At 40.6% G+C, this 26,367-nt stretch overlaps 1 protein-coding gene across 7 annotated transcripts in view; it reads right to left on the reverse strand.

The window, feature by feature from the left end:
* Nucleotides 1-26,367, reverse strand: part of CELF2 (CUGBP Elav-like family member 2) — a 378,834-nt gene that overhangs the window by 52,222 nt on the left and 300,245 nt on the right. For 6 of the 7 annotated variants that reach the window (XM_082279909.1, XM_082279906.1, XM_082279907.1 and 3 more), the window contains 4 exons: nucleotides 19,088-19,222; nucleotides 8,568-8,647; nucleotides 3,514-3,672; nucleotides 1,267-1,330 (listed from right to left, as the gene is read on the reverse strand). In XM_082279909.1, the coding sequence (XP_082136035.1) occupies nucleotides 1,267-1,330; nucleotides 3,514-3,672; nucleotides 8,568-8,647; nucleotides 19,088-19,222 (438 nt within the window). Of the gene's footprint in view, nucleotides 1-1,266; nucleotides 1,331-3,513; nucleotides 3,673-8,567; nucleotides 8,648-19,087; nucleotides 19,223-26,367 lie in introns of those variants that run through there. The other variant, XM_082279912.1, reaches the window with a different exon arrangement.

The following is a 26,367-nucleotide window of genomic DNA, read 5'->3' on the forward strand; positions in this document are numbered from 1 at the left end:
GAGAGAATAATTCAGAGATATTGTCATCTGTAGGCCAATTTATATTGTCAGACAGTAGGTTCACATTATTCTCTGATGTCACTGCAATAATGGCATAATATAACGATTGAGCAAAGAATACCTGTGGGGTATAGCTATACAGTGTGGTATATATATACTTGTTAAAGTGTTTCAGGCTTTATTCAAAGCAGAACCAGAAGCAGCAAAAGACCAAGATTAAAAAAAGAATGAGAAATGGTGCTCATAAAGACTTCTGAATATTTTAGCCCTTGTTTCGTGATGATGAAGCAAGCGTAATGTTGTGTTTCATTGATTCAGTGGGCTCATGATTAAAATAAACTAATGTAGCAATTTAGGGGTTTTGTGATTCTTTTTTTTTCCTGTAAAAAGAAAAAAACCCGCTTTTTAACAGTTCCTCACGGCAGGCATAATGTGCATCTGTGCTCTGATTTACTGCACATGCTGCCTTCTCTAGCATCATGTTAAGTTAGGATATCAGCATGGTAGGTCACACAGTGGGAATGACCTTTTGCTAATCACTACACATCAGTTACTACTGGCACACAGCTCATTACTAAGAAACCCTCCAACTAGCTGGCTTTCAAATCTGCTCACACTTTGATTCTCTTTCCCCCTTTTCTTTCTTTCTTTTTTTCCTCCAGACTAAAGATTATACTTTTACATAAAATCTCTGTTGTGCAATTTTGCCAACTAGGGTTCCAAAGTCAAAAAGGCACCCAGTTAATTTTCCGTGATTATAAAAGGAGCCTGAAAATTCATACTGAAGGTAGGCCTGTAATCTTGGGTTTCATTAAAAAGGTCAGAACATTTTTCCTCACCACATATTATTAAAATGTTTGAGGGCTGCCATTAATTTGATTTTTCAGGACACAGAAATCTCCCTGGAAATTAGAATGTAATCCTGCTGTTGCTTTCCTGACACTTTTCATAGGGCAGGATACGGCTGCAGGGACTAAGAGCTCTCCTGCAATTTACAATTGGTTACTTTGGCCAAATGGCAGGTGACTAATGCAAGACAAACTGTTTGCACAACCTGGGAGCACTGGGTTTAATTTCAGTTCTGAAAGAGGGGTGAAAGTGTTTCTATTGACGCTGAACCGTGCGCTGTTCCCTGCCAATACATCTGCCACATTTAATACGCAACATGCCCCCCACCCCCTGACAATGCGATTATTAGAGGTACAGAATTCAATAGCTTAAGAATACAAGACATACTGGAGCAAAATGAAAGGGCTTTTAACTCACCGGCCATTTGCTGAATGCCGCTGAAGGCACCCAAGTTACTGGAGGAAGTTGCTTGCTGCAGAAGCTGCAAATGAACAACACAACACAGCAATCTATCTAACAGTAATGTAACAAATGAAGATAAAACTAAAATGAGCTATCATTTCACATTTGGAATATTTCTGCTTTCCTTTACATTTATATAGTCTCTTGCTTCTGTCTGCTGTTGGAATGAACATCCCTAGAGTCAATGCTGTAAATCCATATTAATGTCTAATCTCTATTAAGAAACACAGAGACACAAGGGAAACTCAATAACATGGCTGCTTTAAAACAATTAATCAATTTATTCTTTTTAACAACCAGGTGTTAAATCTATTTAAACCAACATAGTGTGACTAATTACAACCCTCTGTAGTCTAGTAGTTACCATAACTCATCTCTGTCAATCATGGTCCATTCCTCCCCACCCCTGTGAATTCAATTTTTTCTTTATTATCTTTATGAATCAAGCACACAGATATTCATTAGACTGGTATTTATATATATAGCAATTTAGCCCATCTCAGTATTAATTAGCCTACCTCAGTACTAACATATATTTTTAATTGCTGGGTAAATTGCTGTTTATATCACTATACCAAAGCATTGTATGCACTCAAATGATGTTATTTATACATACACAATACATATATATGGGCACATGTATTTCATAGACTCCTAGAACGGTTTGGGTTGGAAGAGATCTTAAGGATCATCCACTTCCAAGTCCCAGGTCACAGCAAGGACACCTTCCACTAGACCAGGTTGCTCAAAGCCCCATCCAGCTTGGCCTTGAACAGTTCCAGGGATGGAGCAGCCTCAGCTTCTCTGGATAACCTGTACCACCCTCATAGGAAACAATTTCTTCTGAGCATCTAATCTAAACCCGCCGTCTCTCAGTTTAAAATAATTATCCCTTGTCCTGTCACTAAATGCTCCTGTAAAAAGGCCCTCTCTAGCTTTCTCGGAGGCCCCCTTCAGGTATGGAAAACTCTAAGGTCCCAGAGGCTTCTCTTTTCCAGGCTGAACAGCTCCAACTCTTTCAGCTCTCTCTCCATAGCGGAGGTGCTTCAGCCCTCTAATCACCTTTGTGTCCTCCTCTGGATTCACTCGAACATGTCCATGCCTTTTCTGTACTGGAGGCTCCAGAGCTGGATCCAGCACTGCAGGTGGGGTCTCACCAGAGCAGAGCAGAGGGACAGAACCTCCTCCCTTGACCTGCCACCCACAGTGCTGGGGATGCAGCCCAGGACATGTTTGGCTTTCTGGGCTGGAAGTGCACATTGACAAGTCATGTTAAGCTTCTCATCCACCAACACTTCCAAGTTCTCTTCAGGGCTGCTCTCGATTCATTCTCTTGGCCTTGCACTTCGTGAGGTTCTATTTATCTTACTTGGAACCATGAGGAACCCCCAAGTTATCCAAAAGCTCCTCAACCAGACCTCTGAATTCCAGAGCCACAAAAGGCAGTGGCTCCCTCTCAGCTGTGATGAAGGGGAGCCTCTCTTGGCCATCCAGGACCTAAGACACGTGGCTGTGGATTTCAGATTTTCCAGCAGGGACAGCAGCTACCAGCTTCTCATCTTACAAATGGACCAAGGAAAATACCATTTTAAATTTATGGCTTTTCCTGGCCACCTTCACTTTCTGTGTGAGGGGATATGAACCATGCATGTTTAGCATTGACAGGACCACGTATTAAAGCAAAAGCCATTTCCAAATGAAAATGTGGAAATTTGCTGATTGAACCACAATATTCTAGCTTAGAGGCTGCACCATATGGATATGGCCCCCACAGTATTCAGATGCCTATCTGTCCTCCCCTAAGGAAGAACTTAAATTTTATTCCAGCTGTAAAAACCAGGCTAACATTCAAAACCCCCCATTAAAACTAATGGAATCAAATTTTATTTATGGCAGAGGGGTTGGAACTAGATGATCTTTAAGGTCCCTTCTAACCCAAGCCTTTCTATGAATCTATGATTTGTTTTGCAGCAAAAGGATACTTTAAATATTTGCCTTTGACAGCACGGGCACATCTTCAAAAGCTTATTCAGATTCTATTCTTTGTTATTTATTTTCAGGCCACATGATAAACACACCCAGAAGAAGACACACTGTGTATCCTGGACAATTTAGCAGTGCAGGAAGTTTACTAGAACTGATTTACCATGGTCCTAAAATAACTACAGTATAATACAGCCACCGCCTCTGAAGTGAACTTACAGCTAGATATTGTGGTGTGAGTCCTCCAAGACCTGTGAGGTTTCCCCAAGTGGCAGTATTGAGCTGTTGCATCTGCTGAGCCAACTGCTGCTGCAAACGCCGCTGCTCCTTGTCCTTTTGGGTGTCAGCAAACTTCACCACGATTGGCGAAGAGCAGCCCTGTGGTTGGACAGATCGGGAAAGACAGAAGGGTTAAATCACACCAGGTCACCCTCACCTTGTGAGCTCAGCCATGTCCTGTAGGGCCACTGGCACTGGCACAATGACATCGCTCACCCTCTCTTTGTGACTGGCATGTGTAGGACCACAAGGACTAAGATTTTCGTGTTCTTAGGAAAAGAGGCTATGGAGAAATTATTGATTCCCCAGCTCTTTTTATAAAGCACCTTTCCTCAGGCTCTCTTTTCCTTCCAGCTATCAAAATTGCTGCCAGAGACAGCAAAGTGTACCAGTCCTCTTTAATTAAGCTTCACAGCTGATGAGATGGACGTGATGCTTTGTCTGCAGTCTGTTTTCGAGGCATCGCCAAAGGGAGAGGTGTCCAACCTCTGCGCTGCCAGGGACCACACAGCCAGCACCGCCCTGCCACTGCGGTCTGGCTGTGCCGTCACGCTCGGTGCAGCTGGCATGTGCCCCCTAAATAGACTGGGAGCAGCAGATTTACCTCAGCGCCCACCATCAGCGAGGCACCGGCCCTGTTCACACCAAGGACCCCCGGTCAATTCACCCACCTGCGGTCCGCTCCCAGGCACGCTTTGTATCAAGCACCCTTGAGATGTGAACAAAGGGCAGGATGCAGACCAAAAGGGACTAGTTCTGGTGATGGCAGCCCATTCCTGATTGCCACCATTTCTTCTATTGCTTCTATCAGCCTCTTGTTACATGGTATGGCAAGACTGTAAGATGCCTTAGGAAATAGGGAAGCTGTAAGAAAGAGCTAGAGGTCTGGTCTGCAGCCTACTCCTCACCCATGGCTGAGGGACCCTTGGGAAGAAGTTGAAGGTCACAGACCAAATGGACTTTTGAGGTAAACTGCAATTTTCTTAGGACTTCAAATTGGCCATTCCTGGGCAAAGTCACTGAGAGAATGAGACGTGATTACGAAAGATGTCTCTGTTGATTTCTCTCTGTTTCTTTTCCCTGCTAAGAAATATTTCATATTTTAACCTTTCAAGTCTTCATTTTTTTCAGATCAAGAAAGAAAACTATATACTGCAATGATTCAGTTCTTCAAATTAATTCAAGCATTTTGTGAGTCATTGGAACTGTCAATCCATTTCATACTGCTTTTCAACTTCACAGCATCCAATGAATAACTTCCCTTGCCATGCTTTGTTATACTAATTTCTTGTCTAACTTCAATCTGAACGCAATGGCAGGAGTGATAAGTGACTCAAGTCCAAAAAACACAGCAGTGCTCTAGCCAGTGTATAGCGTGGGATGCAGAGCAGGGTTGTACTTCACCTACTCTTCCCATGGCTGCTCTCACAACACCCTGAACATCTTCAGAAAAGTTCCTGTCCTCAATTATTTACAAAAAGCAGCCATGTACCTTTTCTCTGAAGAACCTCACACCAGGACAAGTGATAAAAATATTCACAATCATCAGATGAAATGATGAAATAAACCACAATAATAATAACAATAACAACAATAATAATAATATCTTGTATAAAGATCTCCCATCAACACTGTTCCTTTAGAATTATCTTAGAAAATCATCACTTGTGGTTTATTATTCCACATCAAATTCTTTTCCTGTGTGTTTCATTGTAAAAATGTCTTTCAGTGTTTCAGTGAGGAAGAAAGAAGATACATAACACTCCAGCAATCAAATAAAGATTATGAAGGAGTCAGCTTGTTACACAATTACCTCTCTCTAGTGATTTTTATACTAATATTAAAAATAAGATCATTAAGAAAAAAAGAAGAAAGAAAAAGGAGCCAGGGGGTAGAGGATGTGAGAGAGATTTTTCTGGTTTTGCTAATAAAAAAAAAAGGAAGCTCTTTCTATCTAATACGGGGTTTGGTAACACTGGGCTAAGAACAACTGGAACTTACTGCCTTCTGCCTGGATGTACAAGAGAATCAAGTCTATTTCCAAAGAAACAGAAATGAGTATCAAAGGAAGAAATATTATATGGTTATTCCAGTTTTCAGTTCAGTAGTTCAGCATTCAACACTACAGCTGACATATTTATGAATGCTTAAATGTCAGTAAATTGTATAAAAACAATATCTCTGCAATTTATGAATCTATAATTCATTTTTTCACCGCCTGCTCTATATTTCATCACTTCATCATTTTCAAGAAAGCAAACATTCTGAAGACTGAGATTATACCTAGCAAGTGGCTCTATATGAGAAAAGGGTTGTTATTGCTGCATCAAATTTACTCTATGATAACAAATTAGTGTCTTCGACTGGTGCTGCATTTGATTGGCTTAAAAAAACACAAAAAAGAACTCCATAGAAAAGAAACAGAAGAGCAAACACTTTAGAGCAGCAATTATATTTTAAAAATCAGTTGATTTAACCAGGTCAGTAAGTCAGGTGGAAAGAGCAGTAAAAGAATGCATTATTCTAAGAGATGTGTTCATCTGGACTTAACATCCCCATTGCTCTTTCTTAGCCCTCTTTGAGAATTCATCTTGGTCAATGACGCATGCTAAAGAACTGAAAATAATAAAATAGGAAAAAAAATCTGTAGTAATTGGGTTGCAATGCAATTGTGTACTACATATCTTCCCCTAAGCCCACTTTTGTTTGCAAAAGAACAAGAAACCAAAGTGTCCAAGGATGACTGTTTCAGGCTGAGGGTTGACATGTAACACTAGTCAACCCAATTTAACTTTTCACTAGAAGAGTATTGGCAAACGTGAGCAAATGGGTTTTTTTTGCCTACAGGGTGTTTTCTGTATTATGCACTTCCATTTTCTAGCTTGAGGGGAAGCTTCCAGCACACATACAAGGTGCATCTGCCTTCCTCATTCAATGGCTTCATATTTCCATGCCATTCAGTGCCATTTTCTCCCCAACAGCTGGTGCTGCCTTCATATTTTTCTGTGTGTTGTCGGGTTGAGTCCCTCCTCCATGGAGCGGGAGGTTGTACGGCTTCTTTCCAAGAAGGGACTCAGCCTGAGCTCAACTGACGCAAAGACCCAGATGTTCAAAGTGCGAAATATTTGGAATTGCTTTGCCACTTTGGGGATCTCATTGATGATGTCTGTAAAGGTGTTGAGAAGGATTCTGATCCAAGGGTAACTATTCTACAGAACTAATCTCATTAAGAGTATCCCGTCAAAATGCAGCCCCTTTTGGAGTGCCACATAAAACAGAAGAGTGGGAGAATTGTCTGGGAGGTGTTATGTCTTTATTTTACCATCTTAAAGGCATCATTCGGAAGTAGAGCTGTGTAAAATTCATTTTGCTAGACAGAAAAATACATTAAAACACATGGAAAATATAGGTAAAACACAGTATTACCAATAAACATTTCCTTTTTACTTGGAATCAAACCCAGCAAAACATACAGATCGGAATTAATGGAGCAGTGCATGGCAGACAAATTACTACAGGTATTATTCCAGAGACTCAAAGAGGCAGTTTTTTCACAATAAACTGTCAGACTGCATAGACTGTATAACAGCAGCTTTCTAGTAAAGATAATTTCATTTATTCTCATCTCATTGGCAGATTCTCAACTAAAACTGTATACCCAGGGTCTAAAAATGCATTGCACTGAAAAGAAAACACATTGATTATAAAAGAAGCTCAACCAAATTCAAACGTGATGTTTGGAAAGACAATAGCTTTGCAATGCTGATATCATTACTTGTACTATACAGGAAACAGTTAGTGACATTTTCATGCACTGGCTTGAATTTTATCTTCTCCTCCTCCTTGTTCTCTGTCCACCCTCCCACCCCTGGTCTCCCCCCTTGGCTCATTACACAAAGCAGCTCAACGACATGACGCAATAATGATTGTTTAGCACCCAGCATGCTTTGGGAGACTAGAGCATTGCAAAGGAAAATCACTGAGAGAAAAAAAAAAATTGAAAGGTCCTGGTGGAAAAAGAAATTAAAAAAAAAAAAAAAAAAGAAACAAGTGCACATAACATCAATGCCACCTCTGAGAAAAATCATCACTACACGAAGATACAGTATACATAATACAGTATAACATGCACTCTCCAATGATAAGCTAGAAGATCCAGAGTAAGTAAAGATTTCATACTTGTGCGGTTTTTTGTGCAAAATTCTGAAAGACCATGACAAAAATCACAGACTGAAAAAAGTTTTGAGATTGCCAGACAAGCTGTGGCATTCAATAACCACTCCAATGACCAGATCATTAACTAGCAGCTAAAGTCACATTAAGTGAACCAGTTTAAAGTTTTGAGTTGCTCATGATGATAAAATATGAGGCCATAGAGGCAGTTTGGAAGGGAATGAAGAGTATTGCTTATGATGGGCCAGCCACGATGGTGCTCTGCAGGAAGTGCCACACTCCAATATGTTCTGTCATCATTAGCATTTTTATTGGCTACTTGAAGAAGGCGAAATCATATTAACTTAAAAAGAGATTCTATTTGCAGAAAAACACATGCACTAGTAACTCAGTGTGGCCATGTTAAACCTCTTGAGCTTTTTCTCAGAGCAGTGCAAACCACAACACTTAGAAATCTATTTAAAAGAAGCTAAGATTTTTCTTTTGGGGGAACGTGTGTTAAATATAATAGAGGTAATTTACTCATCGGAGAGATACTCTGAGTACGAATGAGGAGTGGTATTCACAACATTTTTATTTTCAGCTGAATGCCACTGAAAACAGGATTGAGAGCTGTGTTTGGATACCACACAGCAGCCTTACTGTGCTCTTTCAGGTGATTGAGAAAAATCATGCTTCATGAAGACAGCTAGAGTGAACTGGTAAAAAATTTAAATCTGTGATTGTCATGTGTCTGATCTGATCCAGGAGAGCATGGCTTTACCATTCGCAATCATTTGCACAAAGAAAACAAAGAAAGGGCAAATGATACAGTACTGTACCTCCATGGTCTGAGACTGGTGCATGGCTTTGATTGCATTCTGTGCCATTGCCCTTGTAGAAAATGTGACAAACGCACAGCCTGTGGGAACAAGGGGACAGGGAGCAGGAAAGACAAAAAACAACAAGACAAAAGGGTTGGACGCTTGTTAAACCAACACAGTCTACGAGAACGGCCACAAGACGACACTGTTCTCAGTAGTACATAAAAATAAACAACTTCTCTAGTTTATTTATTGACAGTGCTGACTTGCTAATCTGACCATCGAAGAAAGAAAAAAAATTAGGTGGGGATGGGTGACAAGAAGGTTTTTATTTAATTTTTTGGTTTGTTTTGGTTTGTTTTTCTTCCTTTCTTTCTTTCTTTGTTTTGTTTTATTACTGTTTTTGTTCTTTAGCCACAGGGTTTGAAATAAATAAGGCTTTTATGTAGCCATAGTTAAATCTATTCAGAACATGCATTAACAATTGCTTGCTCTGGCTTTTGTGTAGGTAAACTGTGGATAGTGAATAAATGTCAGCATCACCGACAGCTGAACTGAGAATTTAATAAAGGGGTCCATAGCATCACAAATTACTGTGATGCACCAAGAATGATCATACAAATAAGAATGAGAAAAACTCCACCGTGTAGCCTGTGACTGTGTGTGAAAAGACTCAGACAAAATTCAGTAATGTAGGTGAAATCTCAACATTTAAGAAAATAACATATTAAAAATAAAAATCCTTATGGTTTTTGTTTCTCCGAGTCCTACGTACAAGTATAATTCTTTGAGCTGTGAAAGCTACCACCAGCTTGAACAATTCTGAAGCTATGCATGAATAACTGAAAAATCACTCTTTTTTTTCCCCTCTTCAGCCTTTAAAATCATAATGAAAAGCCAGTAGGCTAATTCCTGGGCTATTTTTCCACCCTTTTACTATTGTCAGCCATACCTACACTGGGCATAGTGCAGGTCAACGTTTTTAGTGCATGACTCACTGCCCTTTTGCCTAATAAAAACATTTCCTCCTGAGATTTACATTTTATTCTTCATGCACCCTTGGGCATCTTAAAGAAAAAGACTGTGAAATTAATGCAGATTCAGGCTGATTTTGTAATAATACCATGGCACACTAAAAGCTTAGCTAAAGAAACACAGACTTATTTCACTTGTGATCTCTAATGACTTTAAAAGTGCATTGATTTTCAGCTCCCTTAGCCTTGCACAGTTTGAACTTAGGTTTCAGAGAATAATTTAGTGTTCCACTCAATTTCCTCAAAACATTATTATTATTACTACTTAAAAGATTTCCAAATGAAGCAGATCTAAGCACTGAGAGGCTAAAGCATATTGTCATTTTAGAGCTAATGCATGAAAGCTACATTCTGGCATCAAAAATACAATATTGTTGCCCCTGTGGCCAATGGGCAAAATAAACTATTTTGCAATCCAGCAAGCAACAGATTGTTTGGTTTACGCAAATCAATTTGAGGCATTGAATACCTTTTCTTTTTAGTTCTGTGTGTACCTGGTAAGATTATCAAGTCAAGACTGTATTCACATTTTAATCAAACAACAGTAAGAGAAAGCAATGCCTGATCATTACCCAAAAGCACTACATCTAGTCATGAAAATAAAGTCAATGCATTTTTGCATCATGTGGTATTTTTTTTTTCTCTTTAATGTAAAGGCCCTTGATTCAAGAGAACCTAAGTTGGCTTATGTACCTCTGGCTGATAGATGAGCATCATAAAATCAGAAATCAGAATGCTTTCACCCGAACTTCACCGCAGCATTGTGACTCTCTGTGTTTCTTAGGTAACAAAACAGCTGATGATGTCTCATTACTGTTTAGCCTCACTACATGTTGCTATACTAGTCTTGTTCAGCAACAAATTTCTGTCAAAGAATATGATGTAACAAACCAGCTTTCTGTACAGCAACCTAAACAAAATGTGCAGTAGAAGGGTAAATAAACTACAGTACTTCTGCTAGATTCCATCATGCTGCGTACACTAAAATTAAAGAGGCACAAATTTACCATCAGTCTCAAAGTAATCTCTCTTAATACCATTTCTGTTATTAACATTAACAGAGGAAATAACACCAAGGGTTTTCTTTTCTTGTTTTGCAAATGCAGTTGGGGATGAGCACAAATAGAGTTATAGTGGAGGGCAGGCAAGGAACCTCATGCAGAGCCTTGAATAATATTGTTGGTAACGGTCAAGAAACTTCTTCATTCACTTCTTTGGCTCTCACTATCCAGGAGTGTGTATTATAGTGACAATTACTGAATGGAGGTTTCAAATGCATGAGAAGCATGTAAAATGTCAACAAAAATCAATAAGACACAGTTTATGCATTTATCACAATTTCTCCCCAGCAGTTCTGCTGTAAGTAACTTCCTGAGAGATGTTGCAATTAGCAGGTCTCAAAAGCAATGTGAATCAGCAGAGGAATAAGGCTGCATTCCTCTCAAGATAAAGCAGACCCCCTTCCCTCCCTTAAGCTTTCTCTCTTTTTCACCACAGGGCTCAGCTGTTGGGTACTTTCAGCGCCCAACGCCACTGCAAAGCCTTCCTCCTCACTCCTCAGCCCAAAACCATTTGCATGGGTCTCGTTGCCTTTGTCATGGAGCAAAAAGACCTTTGTAGCAGATCTCTGTACCAATTTGAAAGAAACTTGTTCTTTGGGCAAGGGGAATGCCTGATGAATGAGGTTATGCAGCTTGAATATGAGCATTTGGAAGCAGCATTCCACAGAGAGGATAGGACTGCATTTTAATTAGGGTTTGCCAGCCAGAGGCTACAAGGTTAGGTCCCCTTGTTATCTCCATTCAGCAGGCCATTTCCCACCGATGGACAGTGGCCATTTGCACAGCAAATTTCCAATTCACCTCAATAACATGGCAAAAATTCAGTAGACAATGTTATTTCTAAATTATTTGAAAACCCAGACTTTAAGAGGTTGCCAATAAATGTCCCAATTAAACATTTGTTAATTTACCCATCTTTCCAGACATTGCTACATGTATTCACATTCAAGGGTTATTTTTCAGCTACCAAACCTGGACACTCACACACAACATCTGTATATTTATTATGGGTGCATATGTATTTTATTATGCATGGAATATGGAATCATATATATTTTGTGTGAACTGTGGAGTCCTTTCCTTTATGACCAGACTGCCACACCGGAGCGAAGCTAAGCCTATGTCATAAGATATGGTCTATTTAACTCAATCACTTTGCATTTATAATTTAGGTGTTCAGAAAAGCTGTTCTTCTGAAATGCTTGTATTTATGGCCATGGCCAATGGCAGGACCTTGATTTTCCTCTGTGGGGCACAAATGCACTCGAAGAGGATGGTTTTGTTGGGCACCTAGAATTTAATCAAAAGTTGGTGTCCAAGGACACTGGATTTCATTTATTTATGTTTCTGAAGGGTTGGGAAAACCCTTTCCAGCACACTCTCACTCACTGTATCACATGGGTGCAGGTGGTCTTTTGGGAACACACTGCCAGCTTTAGGACCGTAAATCACAATTATAAGAGGACAGGACTAATCAGATTTCATGCCTCATGGTGCAAGGAAACAAGAAAGATTTTTGTAGCCTCTTACCTCATCCTATGAAACATGGCATTGATTGGCATGCAATGGACCGAGGTCTTCTGGACCCATAGCTACAAGCAAACTATTCCTGTTCTACCCCACTGAATCCTGATATTCAATTACTCCTTTCTTACTGGAGCTATCGAGTTCTCTGGGAAGGAAAATATGGAGAGGGGGATATTTCTGTAGCTAATGCCTTGAAATAACTTCATTTTGTACAACCAGCTACCTAGCTACACCAAAAAATAGATTGTTTTGTAAAAACAGCCAACCTGCAAGACACCTCGCACTTATTTATCAGCTCTGGTTTCAAAACGTCAGGGATCACTGACAGAAAGAAAAGCGGAGGGAGAAGGAAGATGTAAGAGTTTTAGCTGCTTCTCCAAGGCTGCCTTCTCACCCCCTACAGCAGATAAATGAGTGACTGGGGAAAGGCTGCTGGAAGTAATTTCCTCCAGCAGGCAGAACTGGAGTAAGGCACCCAGCCCTGGCATAGTAGAAATTTTGGAGCACATTATCACATCTGCCACGTTGGCTGAGAGAACATCTAAACTCACAGGGTTGCTCCTTACCCCTCTCCCACAACAAAATAAAAGAGAATTTTGAAAAAGCAGTGAAATGTGATAGGTCTCCTCCTTGATCCTGGCCATCCCAGAACTAGGGCTTGCTGCTTGAGTGACTGAATGTTTGAAATATTTAAAAAAGCTCAGCTCTGCCCCATTTCAGCTCCTGCTTCATGTGATTCTTCTCATCTCAGGTTTTCCTAGACTGTTGAGAAACATTCAGTCATCAGTTCTTGCACAGCCTAACCCAAGATCAATACCTGTAAGCTGCAAGTGAAGTAGAACATTTTTACATATGGAAGCCTCAGGTAAGGTTTATACCTAGGCAGGAAAGCTCCCTCATGAAACCACCGTTGTCTACCAGAGGTTTTAAAGTGAGACCAAAGGGAGATGCAAAATGCAGAGACATTGTTTGGAAGTCTAAAAACATGTTTTTTACGCAGAAGAAGACTCAAGAGATTTTCAAAGCCACCCAAGCAACTGCAGTGCTGCGAGTGGGGGCTGCGCAGCTGGTGTTGTAATGGTTGCCCCAGAGCTTCCAAGTACACTGTAAACAAAGTTTTTCTTCAATTTCTGTGAAGAAACAAAAGTGAAAAGCTGCCAGATACTCCTGCAAGGAGTAGTTGGGATCCTCTGAGATGAAAGCTTCTATTTAAAGAGAAGATAAGGCTTGAATAAAAAGCTATGGAAATTGAAGTGTGGTAAAAATAAGCTCTAGTTGGGTTAAAATGTTTGTAGCTGAGATTGCAAAGTAGACTTTTCCTTTTCTATACTGTGCTAATACAGCCCAGTCTGAAGGAAGGAACATCCTGGAAAACAGCCTTCTAATGAAGACATCACACAAAAATCTGTCTTGGTGGTTAAAATACATTTCATCTACAAACTAAATTGTACATCAAATTGTTTACTGTAGTGATATTTGGTTGCTAAGTATTACCTAAGACACACAATGACATGTCTGAGACCAAGTCCAACAATTCAGTCTAAAGAAAATAATTTGAAAAAGCCACAGTGAAGCTCTTCAGTTTATGCATATCAGGCACATAAAGGTAACAAGAGGCACATCCTGTAACCATGCCTCAGCTCTTCAGCTCTACTGACTTGACTATTGACTGGATGACACGTTGTAGATTTTAAATTTCCTGAAGTTCATGGTTCCCTCAAAGCATTTCTAATTGGACATTCAATTACCCACCCTGCAAAGTACCGATCTCAGTAGGTGGAATTTACACAAACCCGGAATTAAATGGGTACCAAAGACCACATTCTCTAACTGTGCCTCGATGATCTTCTTGTTGGAATAAAGCCTCTTGCAAATTATTTCATTTCAGGCTTCCCTCTTGGGAGGGATTGCTGCAAAACTGCAGTAATGGAAATCTGAGATGTAGTTACTGGCCAAAAGCCAGCAGAGACATTGGTCAGTTGGATGCGTTTCTTCCCTCCCAGCTGCAAAAGAGCTTCAGCAAGGGAAAACAAAATTAAATGTGCCATAGTGATTGGAAAAAATGAAAATGTTACCACATTGCAGCAAAGGGAATAAGGCACTGAGGTACTTCTGAAGAGCTATTAAAAATACAGCACTTCCACTGTCCTCGTTTCCCACCACTTACTGATATACAATTCAGAAGGTGACCCCTAATCTAGGGTGTTCCCATAGCTGGCACTTCATGTTAGTTTAGCTCAGAAGGGAGCAGTAAATATTCAGAGGAAAAAAAACCCCCAGCATAAAAGTCTCCTCACCTATCCTTCCCTGCAATTAATTGGGATGCAAATACTAATTTTCTTTTACTAATTCATCAAGAAAACCCTTGAATCTCAAAGTTCTGAATGGATTTTCAAGAAATTAAATTGCCTGACCATGGTGTAACTTGCTATTCCATTTCTAACCTGCTCTTAAAGCAAAGAAAGAATGAAAAAAACAATCCTTGTAATCAATGTCTGCAGAAATGTTCACTTGTCCCATGTGCCTGGTGATGTTTTGTTAAAAAAATCATACAATTAGGAGCTTAGAAGATGTAGAAAAATGCATTTTGAGCTTTTTCACAATTTTTATGGTATAGCCAACTCTCTCTACATGTTATTAGCAGGTTTTTTCAGTGCGTGCTATTAACCCAGTTGACTTCTTTCTGGTATCTGATACATAAACCTGCACTTAGCAATACAGCAGAATAATTTGCTATGTGGTGCTCCTGTGATAAGGATAAGAGGATTTTTTTTATCGTCATTATGGATGGTAATAATTCCTAGAGTGATACAGAGATATTGATCCACTGATCTAAAAAAAAGCATTTTACAAAGGCAGAGGAGCATCACTACCCTTACTTTAAGCACCAGGAGAACAGAGATGATTGAGTGACCAACTCACCTATGGTCAATACAACACATCAGTGGTACAGCTACAAATCAAACTTGGGTATTTCTGGCTATTTTTGCACACTCCAGCTCTCATTGCCTGGCTGTCTGTGTTGGCATCTGTGGTCATGCAGACATTACATAGTGCTGGGAGTCAGGAGGTCTGAAAGTTTCCTTAAGCTGTTTACAATAAGTGATTTAAAATCTTAATCATCTGCGGCAGTTCACTTCTGCTTTTTCATGATAATGAAGCTTAGCACATGATATCACAATCATGAATTTTTGTAAAGCATACTTAGCTCTTCAGAAAAAGTGCTGGATTAAACAACCCTGCAGGCTGAATTCTTCTCTCTGAATAATGAATGTCGTACAGGCAGTGGCAAGCTTCTTTAGATAGTCCCATGAACCCTGCTCAAGAGGTGGCCAGCCTCCATGGCTGTTGGCTATCCCTGGTTTCTTTATCTCTACTACCAACAGGGTATTTTTATTTTTTAACACTTTTCACAGCTAGGAATTACTCGCTGCCAGCCAGCTAATTTCACAGGGACTATCCCAGAGCCTTTGGAAGGCAATGCCTTTTGGTTGCTGCCTATTCTTGTAGCTGATCAAAATATAGCAAGTTACAGGTATAAACAATGGTTATTTTTTAGGTGCAGGAGTGAGTAACAATGGGAGAAAACATGACTCAAGCTAAAAACCCCCTCAGTTTCTTTAAAATTCTCTACCAATGGAGTTCTGTATCATTATTTTAGTCTCATCTTACAGCTGAGTTTCAAACAGCTGACAATAGGAATTTTGAGTGGAAAAGGTGATGGTCATTATCAATAGTGACAGCAATGGGTGCAACTTTATTAAAGTTCTGTCAACTCTTGGTTAGGAACTACAACAGAAAAAACGAGTTCTGTCTCTCTCCCCCTCTCCTTTTATCTTAGCACTTACATCACACTCATCACAAAGTGTTAAATTTCCCCTTGATGCCACAGGATGGGATTTCTCCTTGCTACTGGAGCCCATGTGGTACAGTACAACTCTAATCCTGCCTATGAGTTGAGAGCAGATTGTTACCCTACCAGTGGTAAGGTTGCTGTTGTAGTGTAGACATGGGCTAAAACAAAAGTCAGCTGAAACCTTTTCAGTCTTTACTAAGTAAAAAAAAAAAAAAAAAAAACCAACAAAACCAAACCCAGTCCAAACCAAAACTATTCTACTGAGCAGTGTAACCTGGCGCTATTCCTTGCAACTATCTGCTGGTAATGCAGATTATTTGCCTGAACCTTTTAAGAGAGCTCAAAAGCTGGCATAAATACCAAGGAAGATACTTTTCAAGCTCTTTTCATCTGAGATACCATGATGTGCACTTGTTATGCAATTGAAAAGAGATGCCAAACAGAGTTTACTGGACCACATTTCCATCTCACTGCTGTGAGCACTGAACTGAGCTCCCAAAGGCTCTGGCATGGCAAGGTCAGTGTTTTCCTCAGACAGCGACTATTTTTCATTTACCCCTCTGCCTCTAGGAGGAAAGTACATCCAGACAGGGGCTGAGAAAACAAATACTGTTTGTGGCAAAGGGAATTAACATCTTGGAAATGGTAACATGAATTAAAATTCATTAAGAATTGGAACTCTTTACAAAGATTTAACAGTGTAAGTCCTCCCTCCTGAAGCAGTTTTTCACCTTGTGCTTTTTCAGTCAAGCTCCCTCCTCTGCAGATGTCCCTCAGCACTTTTCATTTCAACTGCAATACCAACCATTTTCCCAATGCTTTGCCTTATCTCATGGAGTGGTGGTTTTCTGAAGCTGATAAAAATCTGCCTGAAAACCTGGTTGGTGCAGCCAAACTCATTTTAAAGTGTGAACATGGGTGTGTAGAAAGCAATTCGAGTTTAACAAGGCATGAGGCATGAGGGCATGATAGAATATCAGTCGTGATTGTGACCGAAATGAACCCAAGTAGCACAGAGGATGCAGCTCTGCTGTGGTTATTGGTGTGTGACCTACCTGGACTGAGACCTTCAGTCTCCAGCAGGAGAGAACAGCACATTAACTCTACAGCTGTGCTGGCCAGCACACAACACTGCCCTGCCTGATACATTGGAGATGTGGCTTAGGAATCTCAGCTCCTGATTGTCGTGAGATTGCTGTTCATAGCAGAACAAAACTACCCCACCAACCTCACTTACTCTGTTGGATTTCATAATTAGCTTTTCTATGCTCCTACTAAACCCAGTCTGTTGAATAAAAGCAAGCATGCAGTGGGATTTTTATGGATCCCAGGAAAGATCCATTTCTTTGTTGGGTGATGCTGACAAGTCAATTAAATCTTTTTTGGGGCTCAAAACATCTGATGCTCAGATCTTGTTATTTCAGCAGTTAATTAGCTCCTTTCCCACTTGTGTCTTCCATCATCCCTTCCCTGTGCTGCTTACACAATGAAATCAGTGAAAATCAGAAATACTTATTTTGCCTCAGTGTTGGGTCTAGAAAGATAATGGCAACACTCGACTCCATCAGTAAACATTCCTTACTGAGCTGCAGGAACCAACCTCAGACTCTGCCCTAATCTTCCCCAAGGCAAAAACCATGATCATGAGGCTCTTCTTGCCTGAAGGGCCTGCTGCATCCCAGCCCCAAAAGTTTGGGGATCACAAAGCATAAATATGCATAATTTTCTTGGGGCTCCCTATTTATTGTCAGAGTGGCTTTTCAACAAGTCATTATTCAGAAGTACTACAGTAAGTGCTTTCAAGAAGTGCCATGAAATATAGGAATACCTGCACTTCCTTTGCTGAAATGTATAGGTGTTTTATAGAAACTGGGCTGCCCACAAAACAAAAAGCCCCATGCACAAATTGTTGCACAAATTCTGTGGATCCTATTGCCTACTAGAAACAAGTAGATCCAAAAGTAAAGAAAAAAAATCTAAATCTATACCCATATCTATATGCAAAATGGGCACTATTACTTTTTTCTATGCCTTTTGAAAATGTAATAAAATGCATAAACTGTGCTTTCTATGTATGTGTTTTTTTCTGTAGATGTGATGTTTTTCACAGCTCCACAATGAAAATTACTTATTCCCTGTTCCATTAAATGTCTGTGGCAGGTACCACAGCATCATCCTGCACTGAGAGATGGGACTATCCCAATTTCCTTTTCCACTCAACAACCCCTGGCACTGATGTTTTGAGAAGGTTCATGCCCTGAGAATAAATTCAGGTCCATATGCCATGGAGTTAATATGTAGTCTGGGTCATCAAGATACAATTATCTTTCTTTTCAATAGGTTTTCAGAAGGTCTTTCCCTAAAAGGTACTTTTGCACTCGAAAGGGATCACTGGCTATTGAAGTCTGCGCTGCTTTTCATTTCCAAATTCAGGCTGGCCACTTGACCACTCATGATGGTCATGTTTAACACCTCCGCCCTGGTTTTTGGGTTGTGGTAGAGGCACAAGATTTAAAAGCTCTTTTTACAAACTTTTGTCCAGGCAAAGTTCTCAGGTCCAAGCTAACCTCTTTGTTTCTCAGATAAAGCAGACCTATGTTTTGCATATAGTTACAGAAAACACAGGAATGGAGGAGATAGTGCTACAGCGAGGGCCAGTTCCCATCACCCTTTATGCCTTCGAGCAGTCATTTGCGGTCCTGTCCTTTTCTTTTTTTTTTTTTGGCCTTGTGCTACAAAGCAGAAATGGGGTCAGGGGAGCAACTTTGATTTTGTGAGAGCAGAAAACTGAGGGTGTTTTCTCAGGGTGCAAAGGAACCTTTCCAGCTGACAAACAGGGTGATAACACAAGTTAATATGTTGGCACCGAGACCTTTCTGACATTGGAAATAAAAGGTGATAATTTCAGTCACTGTGAAAAGTTCATGTGGATACCTTCATCACGTGGGACGTTTTACAGCGTAACCTCTCGCTGCAGACAGCAGCTCTGCCTACCTTGGCTGTGACATAAAGCTCCCAATTAGCACTTAAGGAAAGAGACTTTACAGACTGCACACTCACCTCGGCTCAGCCCATCTGGTCCCCGAAGGATTCGGCATTCTTCTATCTGGCCGAACGGAGAAAACATCACCCTGATATCATTCTCATTACACTTCTTCGAAACCATTCCTATGAACAATTTTCTGTCTTCCACAGCTAGAAGATAAAAATAATGAATGAGCAAAGGCCATTTCATCTTTTTCCTGTGATCAATGCTTCATTACCACATCAAACCAAGCTCCAGTCATGTGAGTCTGGCTCTGTAACTGAAGACAAGTCCTAAGGCGAACACTTTATACTTACAACCTCCCTCTCCCCCTCCCTCCCCCACCCCAAATATCTCGTTTTTCTCTCTTTCTCTCTCTCCTTCTTCTAGTGGTGCTCACTGTTTATATAACATATTAATTGGCTGTCTTAGTCACTCTGCATACACCTCCGCTACACGGCTTCTAAAAGAAAAGTATCCTCTGTTAGGGACACTTTAAAAGATATCTTTGCATAGATTCTAATTCAGATAAATTCCCTCATCCCCTCATGTGTGAAAGAAATCATGATGGGGTGAGGGTGAAGAAGGGATTGTGCACGTAATGATACAAGCTAATGAAAAATATTCCTGAGAAATGTTTTGAGAGCAGCTCCTATCTGAGCTTTCAATTTCAGCCAACTTAATGCACGGCACTGGAAACGCAGATGTGTAATGACTGCTCTGGAAAAAGAATGCGTTAAATTTTTCTGCTGATTTTTTCAGTGCCACAGCCCTCTCCCCTTCAGGAGGACACAAGGCTTATTCCAGGACATCACCTGAACACCCTTTGATGAGTGATGATGCTGAGTTTGCAAAAAAAAAAAAAAAAAAAAAAAGATGAAAAAGGTGCTTTACCTGAATTATTGGTAGAATATTTCCTGCCTGTACTGTCACCAACAAAAGCACAAGCTGGACTGCTGCAGCAGGATGCACACAGTCCTATTAATCAAACTCAAATTTACAGGTCTAAAGCTGAGGACTCTTGTCAAAATGAAAGAGGTCATCAAAACTTAATTCACTCTAGAAAGACTTAAAAATGTTAATGCACTGACCCATCTGTATTAAACCAAAAATCTAAGTGCTTATTATACAGTACATACACCAGTGCTTTCTTCTTTGGAAATGGCATGTAAATCCAATTCCCTGTTAATGAGCAGACTGTCAGGGTTTGTGGGGAAGCAAAGAAGGAAGGAAAGCTTTACTCCAGAGAGTCTGCACTGCACTTACTTATTTCTATTATTGTGCAAATTATTTTTGTAATGAAGTATTTTCATTTCTGGGCTTACACAAAAAAAAAAAAGAATCCTCCCTTGCTCTCTATCTCCTGTATTAGTATGAGTTTGTCAAATGGAATAAATTGCAGCTGAGGAAGAAGGAACTGCGTCCATTTTTTTCTAGGATTTTATTTGTGTTATACTTCAACACTTCCAGTGCATTTAATAATTTCAAGAATAACAAGAAGAGGTTCATGTTTATTGATCATGAGAAGCGTTTGAAGTAATTTTCTCCTTAAATCGCTGACTTTAAAAAGTACTGGTAGCTTTTATACAAGCAAGCACCAAACCCATGCATTTTTCAGAACCCAAAACAGAGACCAGCCCCTTCAATCCCAACGTCTCACTCTACAAGCTTGCAAGAAAATTGGTGTGAATTTAACACCCAGGGGAAGATGTTTTCCTCAGCAGAGATTCCTCAAGACTGAACATTTTCATTTACACTTTATTTTGAGGTTCCACATGCAGGTGAACCCTTCAGAAAGGGTTAAGAAATGATGAATGCATGGGATGAGCCAGTTATATACAGATCAGGAGCTGAAAATGCATGATTGCAAATAAGACCTACAAATTGGGATATTTATATATACATAAATATATATAAATATATATGGAATTTTACATCTGATTCATAATATATAGCTGACCTTGATGCTACTAATTATTATTTTAAGGGTGGGAAAGCTGAGTTGCCTTGCTCACAGCTACAAGAGGAGTGCAGGCAGCCACTTCTGCTGGTGAAAGGATGCCTGTAACTTAGCTGCAGACAATTCCTGAATTGCCTTGAGCAATCTTTTTGAGGAAGTTCCTTGGCCATCCTGTCCCCACGACAACAGCCACAGACTGTGGCCATGGTGCATGAAAAGTTTTGAGACAAGGGACCCAGCTGGGCTGCCAGGTCTGGATTTCTCCACACCACAGACTGAGGTCAGGCTGGGTGAAGCCTTGGTGCCAAGCACATTTCCAAGAATTGCCTTCTGCTCTGTGTTACAAACCTCTCATTTTGTGTCTCTGTGTCAGCTAGTACCAGCCAGTTTAAATTTGGGTTGATCTTAGGCTTGAAATACTGTGTGCAGGTCTACCCTAAGGGTGACTAGGTTCCAACCTTCTTTTAAAAATAGCTGTTGGCTAAGTTGGACAAATGCCTGCCACAGGAGGCCCCTTGGGTCCTGCTTCGGTGCCAGGACAAAGCCTCAAACCAAAGAGATTCACATGGACACTCAAAAGAAATGAGATGCAAACAGAAGGCTTTGTTTTATTTTTCCAAAAAGTAGCAGGCGACAAACTCCCCACTGGCCTCCTTCGGTTTCGCTAGTAAACCTATAAATATGCCATTTAACTAACATGATTTGCAGGTTTGCAGCTTGAGGCTGATTTTATAGTAAATTAAACATCCAGCTCCTGTGTACTGTACATCTTAAAAATGCAGATGTCATGAAGAATGCTCAGAGTACAGAAAACATATTGATACGATGACGTGCTCTGCATTCAGTGCCATTAGTCAGTGCTGATCAGTGTTGAAGCTTAAGAAAATTGCTATTCTTTTTCTGGCTAGGGGCCCAGCATAAAAAACATTTAAAGTGACAATTGTCAAGATCAAAATGCCATGTTTTCACTCCATCTGATAGAACATCTGATATTATTAGGCTGAAAGAGTTTTTAACAATATATTCCCACACAGAGAACAGAATACTTTTCCACCTCACTAAGACTGATTTTCAGGATTTATTTCTGCATTTTTGGTTAGCCACTTCTTTCTTTCTAAAATGAATTCTTACCTGCCACACAGGCAAGGTTTGAGAATCAAACAGACAACAGAGTACAAGAAGCGTTGGTCAAATGTATTTAGATGTTAGCAAACTTCCCTTTGGATCTGCCAAGCCTGAGGATTTTCCTGTGCGTGTTGGGTTTCTCCCACGGACTGCAAAATGAGGAGCCCAGCATTAAATACATGTGACCAGCAAAGCACTGAGACTGGGACAGATGCTGCTGCTTAGGGAAAGGATGGCAGCCTGAACCCATCTGGCCTAACTTCAGTGACCTACAGTTTTAGTGTCAGCTCAACTGGCTGTTGGCAATGCCAAGAGATCAGCTCCTCCAAAGAGTGACGGATCTCACCTCTCCCAGCAAGGTGGATGCCTTTGTCAGGGCAGTCTCTCCCCTGCCACTGACAGAAGATACAGATTTTTTACATTGACTGAGTAGACTGACAGACGCTGTTACCTTCCATCCAACTCCCAGATCTTGGGCATCATGATAACACCTAGATGTCCTGAGCTCCAGCTGCAGGGACAGAAGGAATAAATGAGCTCTGAGGGACTGGACAAAGCTTGGGAGCTGCAAGTGCTTTGGGCAACGAGAGCAGGCAAAGAAGAAGGGTGGGAGAAGGGTAACAGTGTGCATGGGCCAGCACTTGTGTGCACAGATCTCATAAGCATTTCACTGCTGCTTGATAACTCTCTCCCACCCTTGGGGCAGGTTTCAACAAGCCAAAATCCAGAAAAATCAAAACTTTTTTGGTGTGTGTTTGATATCATTATTTCTGAACCTCACTCATGGGATTAGTTGAACTTTCTGACTTTTTTGCACCACTCTGTGGGAATGAAGTAGATACAACAGTTTGGAAGTAGCAGGTAGGATGGGGTGGCTGAGTGCCCCTCCTTAATGGAGCAGAAGCAGGCAGAAGGTCACAGTAAACAAGGCCTGAAATTCTATTTATAGGAAGGATGGCATGAAACTGCACAGTTTCTTGATTAACACATGATGGGGTTCACCTTTAATCCATCCTAACACATTACAAATGCAGGTGGGCTGTGCTGCCAGGGCAGTTTGAGTGACACATCCAGTGCTAAGCCTGCTGGATTTGGGGTGGGGTTTGCCAGAATGCAGGAACCCTGAGTGATGAAGTGCAGATACCTGTTTTAAAATGAGTTGCTCTTGTAACCCTGTCAAGGCTAGCTCTGCCATCACTGGCATGTGTGTCTGGGCATCATGTTTGAACCTAGAACTTTGCGTTAGCCATCCAAGGTTATCTGAGATTAAGTTTGTCTCTGCTGGGGGGGGAACTTTTCAAACTGAACTTCCTGTCTTCTGACAGCATTACATCCAATGTGCAGAATAACATCCTGAAGGGTCTAATTTTTTAGCTTTACTCAGTTTGCTTCAGTAATGAGCATTTCTTGCAGGCTAAGCCAGGAGAATAAAGGAATAGAGATTATTTTCTGAATGCTACAAAAGAATTAAACCCTGTAATAATCATGGGAAATCTCCCTGAAGATCCAGCAAACTTTTCTTTTCACTCTTCTAAATCTCCAAAATTCTGAACTATCAAAATTATAACTCTTTATTGTATTTCTGAGGAGTCTAGTCAGATAAAGAGTGCATTTTCTCCCCAGAACATGCCTTCTCTTTTAAGAAAATAGATAAATAGCTAATTATGTATAAATGGCGTGGAGGGTTTTTTTGTTTTGTTTTGGTTTTGGTTTTTCACTCCCATATAGAAGGGAAGGGGTGAAGCCAGACTTTTCATCCCTAGCTGTAAGCCTGTGAAAACCCCTTGCATACAATCTGTCAAAGTCACACCTGAATCTGGAGCTGTCTGCATTAATTATCAACTTTTCTATGTGTTAGTGCTAACACATGGCATCTAATTACTACCTCCAAATCGGCAAAGTTGTGCGACTTAGAATTTCAAAATTATTTTTTAAATTTTCCACTAATAAAATAAATAAAAACAAATTATAAGATTACTCAGTTACCCTCCTCCCTACTTTAAAACTTTTTTAAAATAGAGGATTTTGTCATTTTCACTGAAGCAGTGATGCTTTGATCCATTTAAGAGCATACTGTCTGCAGGATATGTGCCTGAAAGTATTGACTGTGTTCAAATCCAGATCCAAGACACATTTAAGCATTTGCAAATTGTAGCATGTTAATGGCCACAGACAACTTAGAGTCAAGCAGGTGTTTGCAAGTTTTTCAGCATTAGACTGGAGGAACCCCCTTTGTTTGAAAAAGGGAAAATGTCCTTAAAAGGATAAATACTGTGAGTGATGAATCTACTAATGGTGGAAAGTCAAAACCACGCTTTTTGGCAGAAAATCCTTAACCAAAACTTTGTAGATAGGTTAAAACAACTTGGACAAAGGTTATCAGACCAGACCTACTGGGTGATCAGACCAGGACACACTACAAAATTCATCATCTGCATATTTCAGAGATGTTACATTTGTCAGCAGTAAGAAGCTTTTCAGAATCCTCCTGGGTAGACAAATCAATTTAATCTGAGGGCAAGTCTTGCCCCATCAACTCGAGCTGCTAAAAGTTTGGTGGAAGAGGTCGAGCTTTGCTTCATCTGCATGAGCAGAGAAATGACTTATACACATTGTAGGCAGGGAAGGAACTGCTGGAACAGGGTCCCCAGAGAAGCTGTGGAGCCCCATCCCTGGAAGTGTCCAAAGCCAGGTTGAATGGGCCTCTGAGCAACCTGGTGCAGGTAAGTAATGTGTGCAGGAGGTGTCCCTTCCATACCCATCTCCCAGTTTCCATGAGGTGAGTTTGGCCTTTGGCGCCAAGGGACAGTTATCTCAGATGATGTAGACATCTAAGGGCAGGAACAGTGATGGAAAAGGAGGAGCATTTCATCCTGGTACTCTCTGGCTTGGATGGTCATTCAAACCTTTTGCACAAGGGACACAATATGGGGAGGGGGCATTTTATCACACAGCAAATACTGTTCTTTAAAAACCTCTGTGAGTTGAATGAGAGGACCTCTCCTTCTTCCCTATGGAACCTGAACAGGTCTATCAATCCTTCACAAACATGTACAAGCTCAGAAGAATTGTAGTGTCCAACTTGTCCTACACATCTTTCCACAAGAAATTTTTGACCAAGAAAATTTCTTTAACCTCTCTGTAAACTGAGAAACACGACTTTACCTATAAAATCCACTGGGATCCTCCTGTGACTCAGAAATCAAAGAGATTCGAGTATTCCTCAAAAGCTGAACCACCAGGGATCATGAAAACCAAGATGCCTTGGCATGTCTTCTTTCTTTTCCCCTTTGAACTTACCAATCTGGTTGAAGAGGTACAGTTTACAATTTGCTGTTGGCATGGATAATATACCTCCTCAGATGGATAGCCTGGAGCATATGGGAAACATGTGCCAAACAAACCTCCACATCCCCCACGCTGCTGTTTTTTCTCTTTCTTGATCTCCAAGCTGCTGGAAAGCAGTCATCCACTCCACGAACCCCATGCCTACGCCCTGCCTTTCTGAGGAGCTGTACCATTATTACCATCATTGTGGTATTATTTTGCCTTCTGTTTCTCCAGTCAATAAAAAAAAAAAAAAATAGTTCACAACCCCTTGAACATGCCTATCAAAAGTCCCCACACACTTCAGGAGTCTAAATTTAAAAAAATGTTTAATTTGACACCTGGAACCCCTGAACTGACAATTTGTTTTCCTCAAAAATACAAAGAATGGCAAGGAAAAAAAAAAAACAAACCAAAAAACCCCCAATCCCTCATGATTTTCATGCTTGGAATAGATGCCAGAAAATAAGAGAGTATTCCCACAGTGCAGGCAGGAGTTTCATGCAGATAACCCTAGACTAACAGCAGCAGCCAGGAGCCAACCTACCCTGCTTTCCAAGCAGGTGCTACTTGCAGAGAAAGACAGAATTTGCACAATTCCCCACAGTGTTTTCCAATATGTTCAATCTCCTTTAGAAAGAAACACTTCAGGCAATGAAGAAGTAACTCACTGGGAGTCAATTTTGGCCCATTGCCTCTTATTTTTCTAATTTGCCAAGGAAATTGAGGTGAAATTTGTCTTTGAAAGAAGAACCCGTAGAGGCCATACTTAGTTCAGAGGGTTCAGGCCGGTGTTCCTGTGCCTAAGGGATAATTGTGCCCACTGCTAGCACTAAATATGAGGGACTGGAATTTGGATTCCAAAAGCAACGTTCTCCTTGACTGCAGTGGGGCCTGAAAAGT

Source organism: Coloeus monedula (genome assembly GCF_965178545.1).
Source record: "Coloeus monedula genome assembly, chromosome: 4".
NCBI classification, from domain to species: Eukaryota; Metazoa; Chordata; class Aves; order Passeriformes; family Corvidae; genus Coloeus; species Coloeus monedula.